Here is a 12,166-nt window from a genome sequence, read left to right on the forward strand (position 1 = left end):
TACTGTTTTCCCCCCACTTTGTAATACATAGATCAGTTTGAAACAAAGACATACGGAACTAAACATTTTTGACAGCTAAAATGATATGAATGCACCTTTCAGCTATAACTTCATATAGAGTTCCTGTACAGAGTACATAGTCCTTAAGCTGCAGAACATAATGAATCCTTTATTTTACGGAACAGAGGGGCTAGGCAGACCATCAGGTCTGCCAGAGGATGATTTAGCTGGATTGGAATACATCATAATCTGGATATGGGCACACAGGACTGGTTCTGCCTAGTCTAGCCAATACATAATAGCAATTTTTGAAGATGGTATTAAAGGAATAGTAGCTGGAATAATGATGTTTAAAAGGTTTAATAAATATGAAAACAAAAAAGGCACATAAACTGAAGGGATGTAAATTCTCATGCTCCTTATTTTCTGTCAACTTCTAACATACTGTGTGGCATGGCAGTCAGAGCAAAATGTTTCTTCACCCCTGAACTCTGCATCTGTTATTGACAGATGCTAGTAAAGGGCAATTTTCTAACCATGAGGGCAATCCTCACATCAGTCCACTACTTACCTTTCTAATAATTTCTGTACATGTTGACATAGACAGAATAACCTAAAGCCTTGCCAAGCCTACAAGTCACTCACAAAAAAAAAGAAAAGCTCTGAAGTGGTGCCTTACCTTTGCATTGTAAACCTTGTCTCAAAAGACCCCAGAGCAATGAACCACAGTGGTCACAGAAGGTGGGCACTTTGTAATTGTGAATGCTGAACTTGTGAGGCATGTTGACACTGAAACGCTGGGATCCCACTTGCTAAAAAAGGAGAGCACAGCATATTTGATTCTAATTAATTTCTTTGCAATCAGTGCGTGCCAAGGCCCTGTAACATGTTGAAACCATGCAGAATTTAAACAAGAAGAAACAGGTCTGATGAAGACCATTGCATTAGATATACTCCAACTCCAGAGTTCTTCTCACCATTTTATTTGGGGAAAAGTGGGGGAAGGGCAGCTGTTGTCCAAGAGATAAAGAGTCTACTTCCTAGTACTTCTGGTAACAACAAATACATAGCTATCAGGAAAGATCTCTTAATGTGGAAGGCAAGGAAGTCACTCCCAATTGTTTTAAGTGCAGGAGGCCAAACTAGTACAGGACTAAGGGAAATATATTATAAACCCTTTACCTTTCCATATCCCACTCTTCTTTAGATTATGATAATGACAATGATAGACTGTTGTGTTCAGGGATTCCAAGGTATGATTACGTACTAATTAAAGGGTGCAATTGGTGAGTTTTAGTAGTGGCCATTGCATAGCAGGAGATTTATTTTTATGTTCTTCCTTCCCTTTCCTATTACTGCTGGCTTTTCTCCAGTGATCTAGTACCCCTTTTGAACAATGAGAGCATTACATCAGCAAAGTACACAAGTCTCCACCAGTCTGGAGCCTGGGAATATAAACCTACGCAAGGTTTTGTATCTTCCTATGAGCACTAGGCAAAACCAGCAGTAGCCAAACACAGTCCTTTATCACAATCACAGGCACATGATCACATTTCAGATGTAAAATACTGGTTGTGAACCAGATATTAAAGAATGCTTCCAGGAAGGAAAATGGTAGTGAATTGCACAGGAAGAATGAGATCAGTTAGTGCCTCACTGAAACTTCACATCAAAGTCGAAAGCATCCATTAAAACTGCTCTGTTGCATACAACTCAGAATTGCAATTTAAAACTAGGCTTTTTCAATCATATGAATGTAGTTTTTTAACAAATAAAATTAAGAAATGTATTTTTATTATGTGGCCAAGGAACTGTGATCACCCAAAGACTACCTCAACTAATCTTATGGTGAGAGAGAGCAGGCCCTTGATGTTGCACAAAGCAGAACAGGACAATGAGCATTCATTTGCTTCTCCGTTGAAACACAAAGAAAAAACTTATGTATAAGATAAAGCATTCACTGTTTACAGTTGAGGGCTAAAACTTTTTTTAAAAAAATAACTACAGTCCTCCCTCTGTCCCCTTCAATATATCTGTAAAAGGATACCCCAAAGCCGAGGAGTCTAAGTAACATCACTCTCTGGTGTATCACTGTCCACAGAAATTAACACTGATTTCTAACCTACCATAAAAGGGCCATCTTAGCTGAGAGATACCTTTAACTTAAATGAAAGGGTTCCTTTGTTTTATCTTCTGATCCAGAGCTGAATGTGTTGTTGGCAGGTCATGGAACCACATAATCATTAAGGTTGAAAAAGACCTTTAAGACCAGCAAGTCCAACTGTCAACCAGTACCACCACTATGTTCACCATTAAACCATGTCTTCAAGTGCCATAACGATAGGATTTTTGAACACTTACAGGGATGGTGACTCCCTCATTTCCCTGGGCAGTCTGTTCTAATGCTTCATAACCTTTTCCATTAAGAAATTGATCTAATTTATCTATTCTAAACCTGGTGCAACTTGAGGCAATATTTTCTCTTGCCCTGCCGTTTGTTACCTGGGAAGAGACTGACACTCTTTCCAGGTAGCTGCAGATAGACTAACCTCCCTGACAGTACAGTTCTGAAGGCAAAGAAGTGATGTCTTCATTTATTTAAATGCATGATAACATAAAGGAAATATTGTGTTAATTCCATTAATAAAAGTTTGCTTGAAGTGGGAAGTAATTGCTGGAAAACCTGCCAGCTATGCAGTATCCTGTGTTATCAATACTGTTTTACGTAGCATCCACAGACCTTCTTCAACACATGGATGGCTTTTGCTCTACACTTTGACAGCCTGGATGCAGTCTTTGTTGAGGCAAGACATTGCAAGCAAATTCTGCACAGTCTTTCATGCTGATGCAAAATACACAAGCATAGTGACTTATCCTATCAGCTGTTAATGACTCAGACACACAAAATGCAGCTGAGGGAGTAAAGGATCCCAGCCTGCTTCTTTTCAATTAAAATGAGAAAACTTGTATTAACTCAGAAATGGAGAATGTTAAAAATTAAGTGGAAGGAGCTCTCCGAGACTTCAAGCATTCAGATGTTACAGAGAGTATACTGTGTGTGTGGCTCAGCTTCGTGAACGAAGATTTGGGAAGGGCTGTCCCTACGTGGGTGTGCCCTTCCAGCCTGCGCAGTGGATTATCAGGTGAGGCTCAGCATGCGCAGAACTGGCCCCACCGTTTAAGTCCCGAGGTTCATCTGCCACGGCCAAGCGAGCTTGGACAGTGACAGTGAAGTCCTCAGGACTAGAACCTACAGCACCCAGCATTTCCCAGGAGGTCTCCCATCCAAGTACTAATCCGGGACTGACCCTGCTTAGCTTCCGAGATCTGACAGGATTGGATTTCAGGGAGGCATTTAACTGCCTTAGAGAGTATACTAAATAGAAATGAATTGCTGTATGATAATTCCTACGTACATGAAACTGCGATAGCAATCTGCCATTCCAAAGTAAATGCTACACCACAAGATGATCAGAAGGGCACAAAACGGTCTGTAACATTTATTGATTAAACAGAGGAGATGACACTACTTTGCACAGATGAAAGAGTTTTATCTAGAAAAATTATTCCATAAACATTTACCTCATCGTGAGTTTCCTGTTTTTTTAAGCCAGCACACTTTGTTATTATAAGTTCATGGCATCTCTTGTGGACTACACAAGTGCAAACTAGAAAGAAAAACACAGATATAAGTATGAGATTTCAAGGAACATTAATCTGAAAGCAAAAGTCTGATGTCAGAAGACTAGAAACACAGGTACTCAAAAGTGTGCAAGTGACTGGTGGTGACTTGGTGAGTCCTATGATATAAGTTGGTTTACAAAGGCAGAAGATAATGACTTTCAACAGACCAAAGAATTCTAAGATAACTAAAGCATAGACCAAAGAATTCTAAGATAACTAAAGCATATTTCCCAAAATCTCAGTCTGCAAAACCACAAATTAGCTTCTAAAATATTAGCCACAATTTTTCTCAAATTTCACATATGCTATTTTAGTTATCTGATAAAGTCCATGATTGACACATCATATGAGACACAATGGCAAAATTCCTGTCTAAAGAGCTTCCAGAGGAAAACAGACATAAAGATCACTCATTGTAAAAGTCAAAAGAACAGAAAAAAAAGTTCAAACATTTTTTCTGTAACACATTATCTTAAGTTGATAACAGTAAAAGTTTTCAGGAGGCAAAAATGCTTTGCCAGTACACATCCTGATTACTTAATCAATGAATAACATTTGCAGATATGACAGATAAGATTAACAATTGTGAGGTCTATCATACTATGGAATTCAAGGTCATTAACCAAAGTAAAAGACCTCATAGTGAATGAATGTATTTTGCTTTCTCCAGTTTGGTCACTTTTGTAAGAAAAAAAGGTAGCCAGAAGTCAATGTACCTCTGCTGTGTGTTAATACAGTAATTCTTACTATAGCATGCAAAATTATAAAAAAATTGCATTTATTTAGTTACAATGAGATTTCATCAACTCTTTTGTAACCGAAAAATCATCACTAACTTGATTGTTTCTACTTGTTAGATGAGAAATAATAGTAAAACATCATTCCAAAAGGTGATTGCACAAAAAGAGTACAAGAAACTGAGTTGAAAAATGGGAGTTGAAAATGAAGCACTTCTGCAGTCTTTGCTATAACCTTCTCTAATGATGACCTCTGTAATTATCTCATCTATTTAATTACAGTCTTTGCAATTACCTGGAATTTTTAAACAAAGAATCTTACGCAGAATAAAGAACTCCCAATTTTAAAACACAAGAACTGAAAAATGAAGAAACCAACATCTGCAGATATGGTCCCTTAGATGAATATGCATTAAGAGATATCCAGGATCTGATGTTCAGGGTTGTTAGCTGAACCCCTACTTCATACATGATGCCCAAGACCAACAGTTTAGAAAAATTTTACTGTGACTGGTTGTGCATTTGTTGAGATCAGCTTATTCTGATCATCATGTGTTAAATTCTTGGCATTGTACATATATGATGCCTGATAAAAATGTCTTACTACATATTCATTGTAACACAATAAATACATTCAATCTGTCCCCCAGTTGATTTTCTCTTACCTTGACATTGATATCCCTGTTTTCCTATTACACCCCTGAAAAGTAAAAGAGTCTTTTAGAAAATGAAGACGAAATATGTTGTAAAATCAACACATTTTTTCCCTCTCTTCACTGGACATGCAAAAGTTTAAAGAATAGCTTTGCATAATTAATCATTTTATAACTATATGCCCAGACTGAGATCAGTTCAAGTGGCTTTTTAGAGGAATGTAGGTGAGTGCATGCACAATTCACATAATTTTACATTAGAAAGACTGGTTTATTACACACTCTTAAGACAGTTTAATCATAGATCACATTAGGCCTTAAATGCAAGTCAGTATCTCTAGGTCACTTTGGGAAACATCAAGATTTTCTGAAAAATAACCGAAAACAATGTCTCCACCACTTTTTCCTATCTGAAAATTGTGAGCACTCAAAACTAATGTAAATAATTTCTAGAAGGGAGTTCTTGATGTTAATTGTAATAACAGAGACACTGGAGACTGAGCACCCAAATCCCTGGATCATTAGAAGTCTAATATTCCCATATTTCATTAACTTCAATACGATATACAGGAGTTTGACATGTCCTAGGAGGAAGATAGTGACATTGAGTAATCTAATGATACACTCTGTCATCTTGACAAAATTTAAATGTCTAATATTAGGTCTAAATCTACACTTAGGCACCCACATAATACTAGACTGGCTGTTTACCTAGAATTGTCTGTGTGCACTAGGTAGGGAAATATGGAACTTTGTGGCTCAGAGGAGAAAGAACACAAACACAACAAATTATAACATTTGGGATGGAAGTTTAACAGAATTCTATTACCATCTGCAAAACTGATGACAACTTAGCGTCAAAATGAAGAGGAAAATAATTACTGCTCTATGCCATTTTTACTTCAGCAGAACAGGAAGGTTTGTTAACTCCTCAACTGGAAGTGGCAAAGAAAGCAGTGCCAGAGTCGATCCATACCATATAAAGTCTCTGCAGTGCGAACAGTACGTTGGCTGTCTGAGATAGGTGGCCATGAACTTGTGCCCATTGACCTGGTGCACTCTGCGCCGCACGGCCCCCTGGCGCTTCCTGGGCCGCATGCGCTCCCGGAACACGCGCTCCTCATTGTCTTTGGGTGCTGAAACAGAGGGAAAAGCCATTAGTACTGCCGTGTCACATGCAAGGATGGGGAAATTCAAACGCAGTGCACAATTACATGTTCACCAAAAATAACAATAACCCTCTCCAACTAGCGGTGCAACAACTTCCTTATGTTGTGGATACTTTTTTTAACTTTTTAGCATCAAGTACTAAAGGGCAAAGGTTTTCACTGCCTAGTAGAGGAACGTCTATTTCTTCTAAACCTTCATCTGTAAATTCACGCTAAAATGGGAGTGTGTGTTGTGTGTGTGTGGCTTGGCTTCGCGAACGAAGCTTTGGGCAGGGCTCTCCCCACGTGGGTGTGCCCTTCCAGCCTGCGCAGTGGATTTTAGGTGAGGCTCAGTGTGCGCAGAACTGGCCCCACCGTTTAAGTCCTGAGGTTCATCTGCCACGGCCGAGCGAGCTTAGACAGTGCCAGTGAAGTCCTTAGGACTAGAACCTACAGCACCCGGCATTTCCCAGGAGGTCTCCCATCCAAGTACTAATCCGGGGCTGACCCTGCTTAGCTTCCGAGATCTGACGGGATCGGATGTCAGGGAGGCATTTAACTGCCTAAGATGGGAGTAAATCTGTACTTTATCACTATCAAGAACACTAACAACCTCTTACCAGTAACTACCCAGCTAGATCCTCCAAACAGCTCAGACCTCCATCTCATTTGATCTTCAGGGGGAAAAAAAGGATCCCAACATCCCCTGGTCCCTCTACATTCAGAAAGTGCTCACACAAGTGAAAGAAAGCTGAGTACAAACACATACTATCAAGCAGAACAAAAAATTCCATCCAGAACTGACTATATTGTATAATTCCTGACTAAGATCTGAACTTCAGGCTCTAATAATCCACTTTGATATAATACACATTAATGTTCATGCGAGGGGACTAGCTCCTCTGAACCGAGTCCTACTCTAATTGTATATGAGACTTAATGGTAGAGGAAGTATAAAATGAAGTTGATACATCTCAGAATGAAAACATTTGGAAAAAATTCTTTGAGTGCATTGGGTCTTTTGCCCCCAAAGTCTTATTTTGAAAAGTATCACTAACACTGCCATAGTATTCTGTTTGCATTAAGCAAAGCCGAGGATGAATTAGCAATGAAGAATGGTACACAGTTGTTAATGAAAGACAGATTTTACAAGCATTCCCTAAGCCTCTCTCATGTCTTGGCAAACCAGCATATCAGATTTGGAGGGGACCATATTCATTGCCACCTGAATCTATGCACTCAATATTTCAGTGCATGTAACACTCTGATCTGTAGTTAACACTTCTAATTCTTTGCATTTCAGCTACTGTGCATCATTACAATGGCCTAAAAACACCAGCTTTGATCTGTTGCAAGCTCGTCTGTGCACAATTGAGTTGCCCAAACAACAGTGAAGTACTTAATAATAGCACATAGAAAATTCTATGTCAGAGAAAAACTCAGTGTATAAAGGTCTCAGATTCTTTTACAAACATTACAATAAATCCAATTTTTGAGCCTTGTAAAATTAGAAGGTATTGATTTAGGAATTCCGAGAAAATTATCTTAAATTAAGCCAATGGGTGGATATCCTGGGAAAATACAGAGCAGAGATGAACAAATCAAGATCAATGTCTTTCATTGCAGAGCAAAGGCTAAACTCCACGACAACAGCAAATTCATTTATGCCCTAAAGAGCCTAAGCTCTATACACATTAATGTCTTACAAAAACTTAATACATTGAGTTTTCACTCTAAGATGACACATCTGTGGGATGGCCAGAATGATATTACTTTTCTATTCTAAAGTGAGCTCTCAGTAAATAAACATTGACTCATACACAAAGCTACCCCTTTTATTTATGCTGAAGAACAATCAAAAAGCAATGGCTTCAGGTCACCCTTTGATAAAGAGATAAGAAATACCAAATAGTTACCAATGATGCTTAGTTTTATGCTGTCAATTATGTTTACTTTTAAATATTAAGCAAAACTCTGATGCTTAATAAATATCACAGCTCCTCAAGAGAAAGACTGTCTCCCACAAAGAATACGTAGCAAGTAGTTACAAATCCTATCAAGGACTCATGTATGAACGATTTATTGACTCTACAAAGCTGCTGGAAATCTTTTGAAAGCTATTATTACAGGAAATAATTCTATATTAACATGGGACTGTTCATCTGGTTATCTTCCAGACTGTAGAATTTGGTGAAATACGCACAGCCAGGATGTCAGAAAGGTAAAATCCAACTCTTCTGGAAAGGGTTCCCACAAAGTTGTCTGCTTATATGAAACAAACAGGAGTTCTGACACTGCACAGTTCACATGTGATATGATAATCAGTGTACAATACTCTTTTCCTCCTTTATTCATCTTAAATGCAATTCTTCACAGATAAAGCACCTGTAATCTTACAGAGCATGTAAAACCCTCATCTTGCTTTGGCTATAAAAAACAGTATTATAACACTAGGGGGTTTTTGGTTGGTTGGTTGGTTCATTTTGTTTCTACTGATAAAGTCTTAAAAGTAATTTTACTGCATTACTTTAATTTCTATATTTAATACTTCAATGAAATTCCATTTGCATTTCTAATACTTAAACTTTAAATAAAACAACAAAAGAGTGATTTTTTCAGAAATGCACTGACTTGAAAACAGATACAAGAAACACACCTGAAATTATCAGTTTAAGTGCCAAGTCTCAATTATCAATATCACTTCCACACAACAAGTATCTCTGTGTATGTGAAGGATGCCCTAAACAGCTCAGAGAAATTGCAGTTTTCCTGGTCTATCATGAACAGTGCTGGAGATCTTTTAGCCAGTTCCCCCCAGACAGCCTCTGCAGTCAGTCTGCTACTCCCTTTTCATCACTAAAGACCAGCACTTGGCCAAATCCATGCACCACGTCCTGCTTTAGAGTCCAAATGCACAGATGAGCTGCATGTTCAAGGGCAGTGACTGCCTTCTGCTCACCTCTCATGACAGCCTGTGCAGAATCCCCAGCTCTTCAGTCAGCAGTAGTACTGGTTTATTTAGAGGGCTTGGGAATAGCGTAGAATCATAGAATCATGGAACTGTTATGATTGGAAAAGACCTCAAAGGTCACTGAGTTCCAGCCATTAACCCAGCACTACCAATCCACCACTAAACCATGTCTCTGAGGACCACATCTACATGTCTGTTAAATATCTGCATGGAGGTCACTCCATCCCTTCCCTAAGTAGCCTATTCTAATGCTTAACTACCGTTTTCATATAGAAAAGTTTCCAACCTAAACCTCCTCTGACACAACTTGATGCCATTTCCTCTTGTTCCATCACTTATTATTTGGGAGAAGAATCCAACCTCCACATCACTACAACCTCCTTTCAGGCAGTTGTAGGAAGCAGTAAGGTCTCCTCTCAGGCTCCTTTCCTCCAGGCTAAACAAACATCTGACATTACAGTGCATGACTGATCATGTGACAACTGGACATCAGCCTTTCGTCACAGCAGACCAAGTCAGAAGGGAAATGAACTCGCCCATGAGCTTTACATTCACTTAGCACAGGTTCAGCAGGCTTATTCACTGCTACCCAAGAAAAACACAGAAACAATCCTTTTCCACAGTCCTCAAGTAAAACACTGCCATGTCTTGCACAATTTCAGACTGAATGTTACGAAAAATTCTTTACTGATAGGGTGGACAGGCATTGGAACAGGCTGCCCAGAAAGAGTCACCATCTCTGAAAGCATTCAAGAAATGTGTGTATATGGCACTTGAGGACATGGTTTAGTGCTGAACATGGAGGTGCTGAGTTAACAGCTGGACTTGATGATCTCAAAGGTCTTTTCCAACCTTAACAATTGTATGATTCACACTGCTGTTGTGGGCCACAGGCATAAAACAAGGCAGAAACTGTCCCAGGTGACTCAGAAGCAGATGATCACATCTGTGCTGGCTCATATCCAGGGCCGTGAACCACTTACTCCTAGCAGAACTAACAACACTCTAAATTAAAATCCATTTATTTCATGCTGAACAGCCACACTAGAGATGTTCATTAAACTGTGTGAAGACATCTACTTAGAAAGGGAGTTACGCTGCTCTCGCCAAACTTTTCCCACTGTTTACACGCAGGAAAGCAAAGGTTAGTAAATGCTAACAGAAAGTTGAGTACTTGGGGAAAACCCCAACATCTGAGTAAAAGCACCAATGAGTGTTTTCAAGACATACTTCAGAAAATATTAGCATCCTAAACAATACTGGTCTTTCAAATATATTTTAAAGAGGAAAAAGTCTTACTGCAGTATATAAGAGTCTAGAAAAAAACCATTAGGATACTGCACACTGTGCATGGCATTTCTGTTCTTAGCAGAGGAGTTAAAATTAAAATTCGTAGCCAGTCTATAAGCAACTTTCAATATAAACAATTTCTTCTCACAGTATTCCTACTAAGTAGTCACAGAGGGTTATCATTTCCTCAGAAAGGCTGTTTCTTTATGTAACGTACATTCTGTTCTCCTGTTTTGATTTTTGAGTCCTTCTGTCCTCTATATTACTCAGTTTATCCTTTTTAAACGCATTTCTTTAATTTTAATTTTCAACAGATGGAGTAAGAAATTGTGATAATTTCCAAGTGTTCATGGAGAATGCTGTCAATGCAGCACATTGAGTTTAGGCTTTACATGATGGTATTTGAAAACTGGAAAATTCAGAACTAATTTTGTCTCAAAACCATACCCAGTAATGCTACTACTTCTTTTCATTGCAACCAAGAGCAACTCTGAGTTATTTGAAGAACAATAGTATATAATGGCTTTTATGTATTCATATGTACATACAAACATAATGCCTATATTTTCAAAGACTGAAACGACTTGTAGGCTTAACTCCAAGCTCTAAGGGAAGTGTTATAAAAGTCAGAAGTATCTGGCATGAAAAATTGCAGAAAAATTAAAAAATATTTTAAAATGCAGGCTTAAATGAACTGTTCAGAACTACATGTAACACTGTTCATCATGTAGTATCCATTAAGCACGAAACCTAAGTCATAACTTAGGAGTTATGACTTAAAATTTAAAAGATAGGAAAGTGACACATAATGCTTGGCAACCCTCAGAGGAGGCAAGATTGCAAGAAAAAGACCTGTACACCAAATAACAATGGCTCAAACATGTCAGGTCTTGTTTCATACTAAAATGGTTTCAGCATAAATGAGAAGGGCACAGTGTGGAGCATTAACTGCAAGAGACAGAATTATCCTGCATAGACATTTCCATTTCTGAGCTTCTATGTTGTGAGGACTTACAGAATTCTGACAAGCAAAAAAATGCAAAAAAATATGGCAGACAAAGAGCAAGAGAGCTTACATACATAGAAGGGTTTGTCAACATTTTTTATTGCCGGGGATGCTGACTTGTAAAAGGGAACATGCTGAGCCCTTCCCTTCATCTGGAGGGGATTGGTATCAAACTGCCACAGTGCATGGAGAAGAAAGACCAACCAAACAAACCAGCCCTTTAGTAAAATGGCTACTGCCCCATCAACTCCAAAGTGTAGGCCGTGTATGACGGCAACACTTGCAGCAGGTGGTGGAGCTGCCAGGGAACCCCACGCGACCGAACACTGACACCTCCACGGCACTTCTGGCACAAAGGGCTTTTCACCCTGGGCATTTCTTGGGTATCTTCACCTTGCTGTCATCCATAACTCAGAAGCAGTATCCAGAAACACCAGGTGGTTTAACACCATTCCTTAATAATTACAACTAAGCCTTACTGAACAACAGTGCAACAGAAAAATGATTGTATTGATGTTTTATTGCTGAAGATTAAAATTACAAGCTTTTGTATTGTATTTAAACTTGACCACTTTAACCAGTATCTATGTATTGAAATAGGGCTTTTGTTTTACCACTCTAAAATGTCTAAATGGAGGAAGGATATTGACTGAGGTAATTTGCCTAAAAGTATGTTG

General features: G+C 38.7%; 1 protein-coding gene across 1 annotated transcript in view; it reads right to left on the reverse strand.

The window, feature by feature from the left end:
- Positions 1 to 12,166, reverse strand: part of PRKCE (protein kinase C epsilon) — a 296,445-nt gene that overhangs the window by 104,662 nt on the left and 179,617 nt on the right. The window contains exons 3-6 of the mRNA XM_071577229.1: positions 6,051 to 6,210; positions 5,087 to 5,121; positions 3,583 to 3,668; positions 680 to 812 (exon numbers count right to left, since the gene is read on the reverse strand). Of these exons, the coding sequence (XP_071433330.1) occupies positions 680 to 812; positions 3,583 to 3,668; positions 5,087 to 5,121; positions 6,051 to 6,210 (414 nt within the window). The remainder of the gene's footprint in view (positions 1 to 679; positions 813 to 3,582; positions 3,669 to 5,086; positions 5,122 to 6,050; positions 6,211 to 12,166) is intronic.

This window comes from Pithys albifrons, chromosome 2, assembly GCF_047495875.1.
Source record: "Pithys albifrons albifrons isolate INPA30051 chromosome 2, PitAlb_v1, whole genome shotgun sequence".
In the NCBI taxonomy this organism is placed as follows: domain Eukaryota; kingdom Metazoa; phylum Chordata; class Aves; order Passeriformes; family Thamnophilidae; genus Pithys; species Pithys albifrons.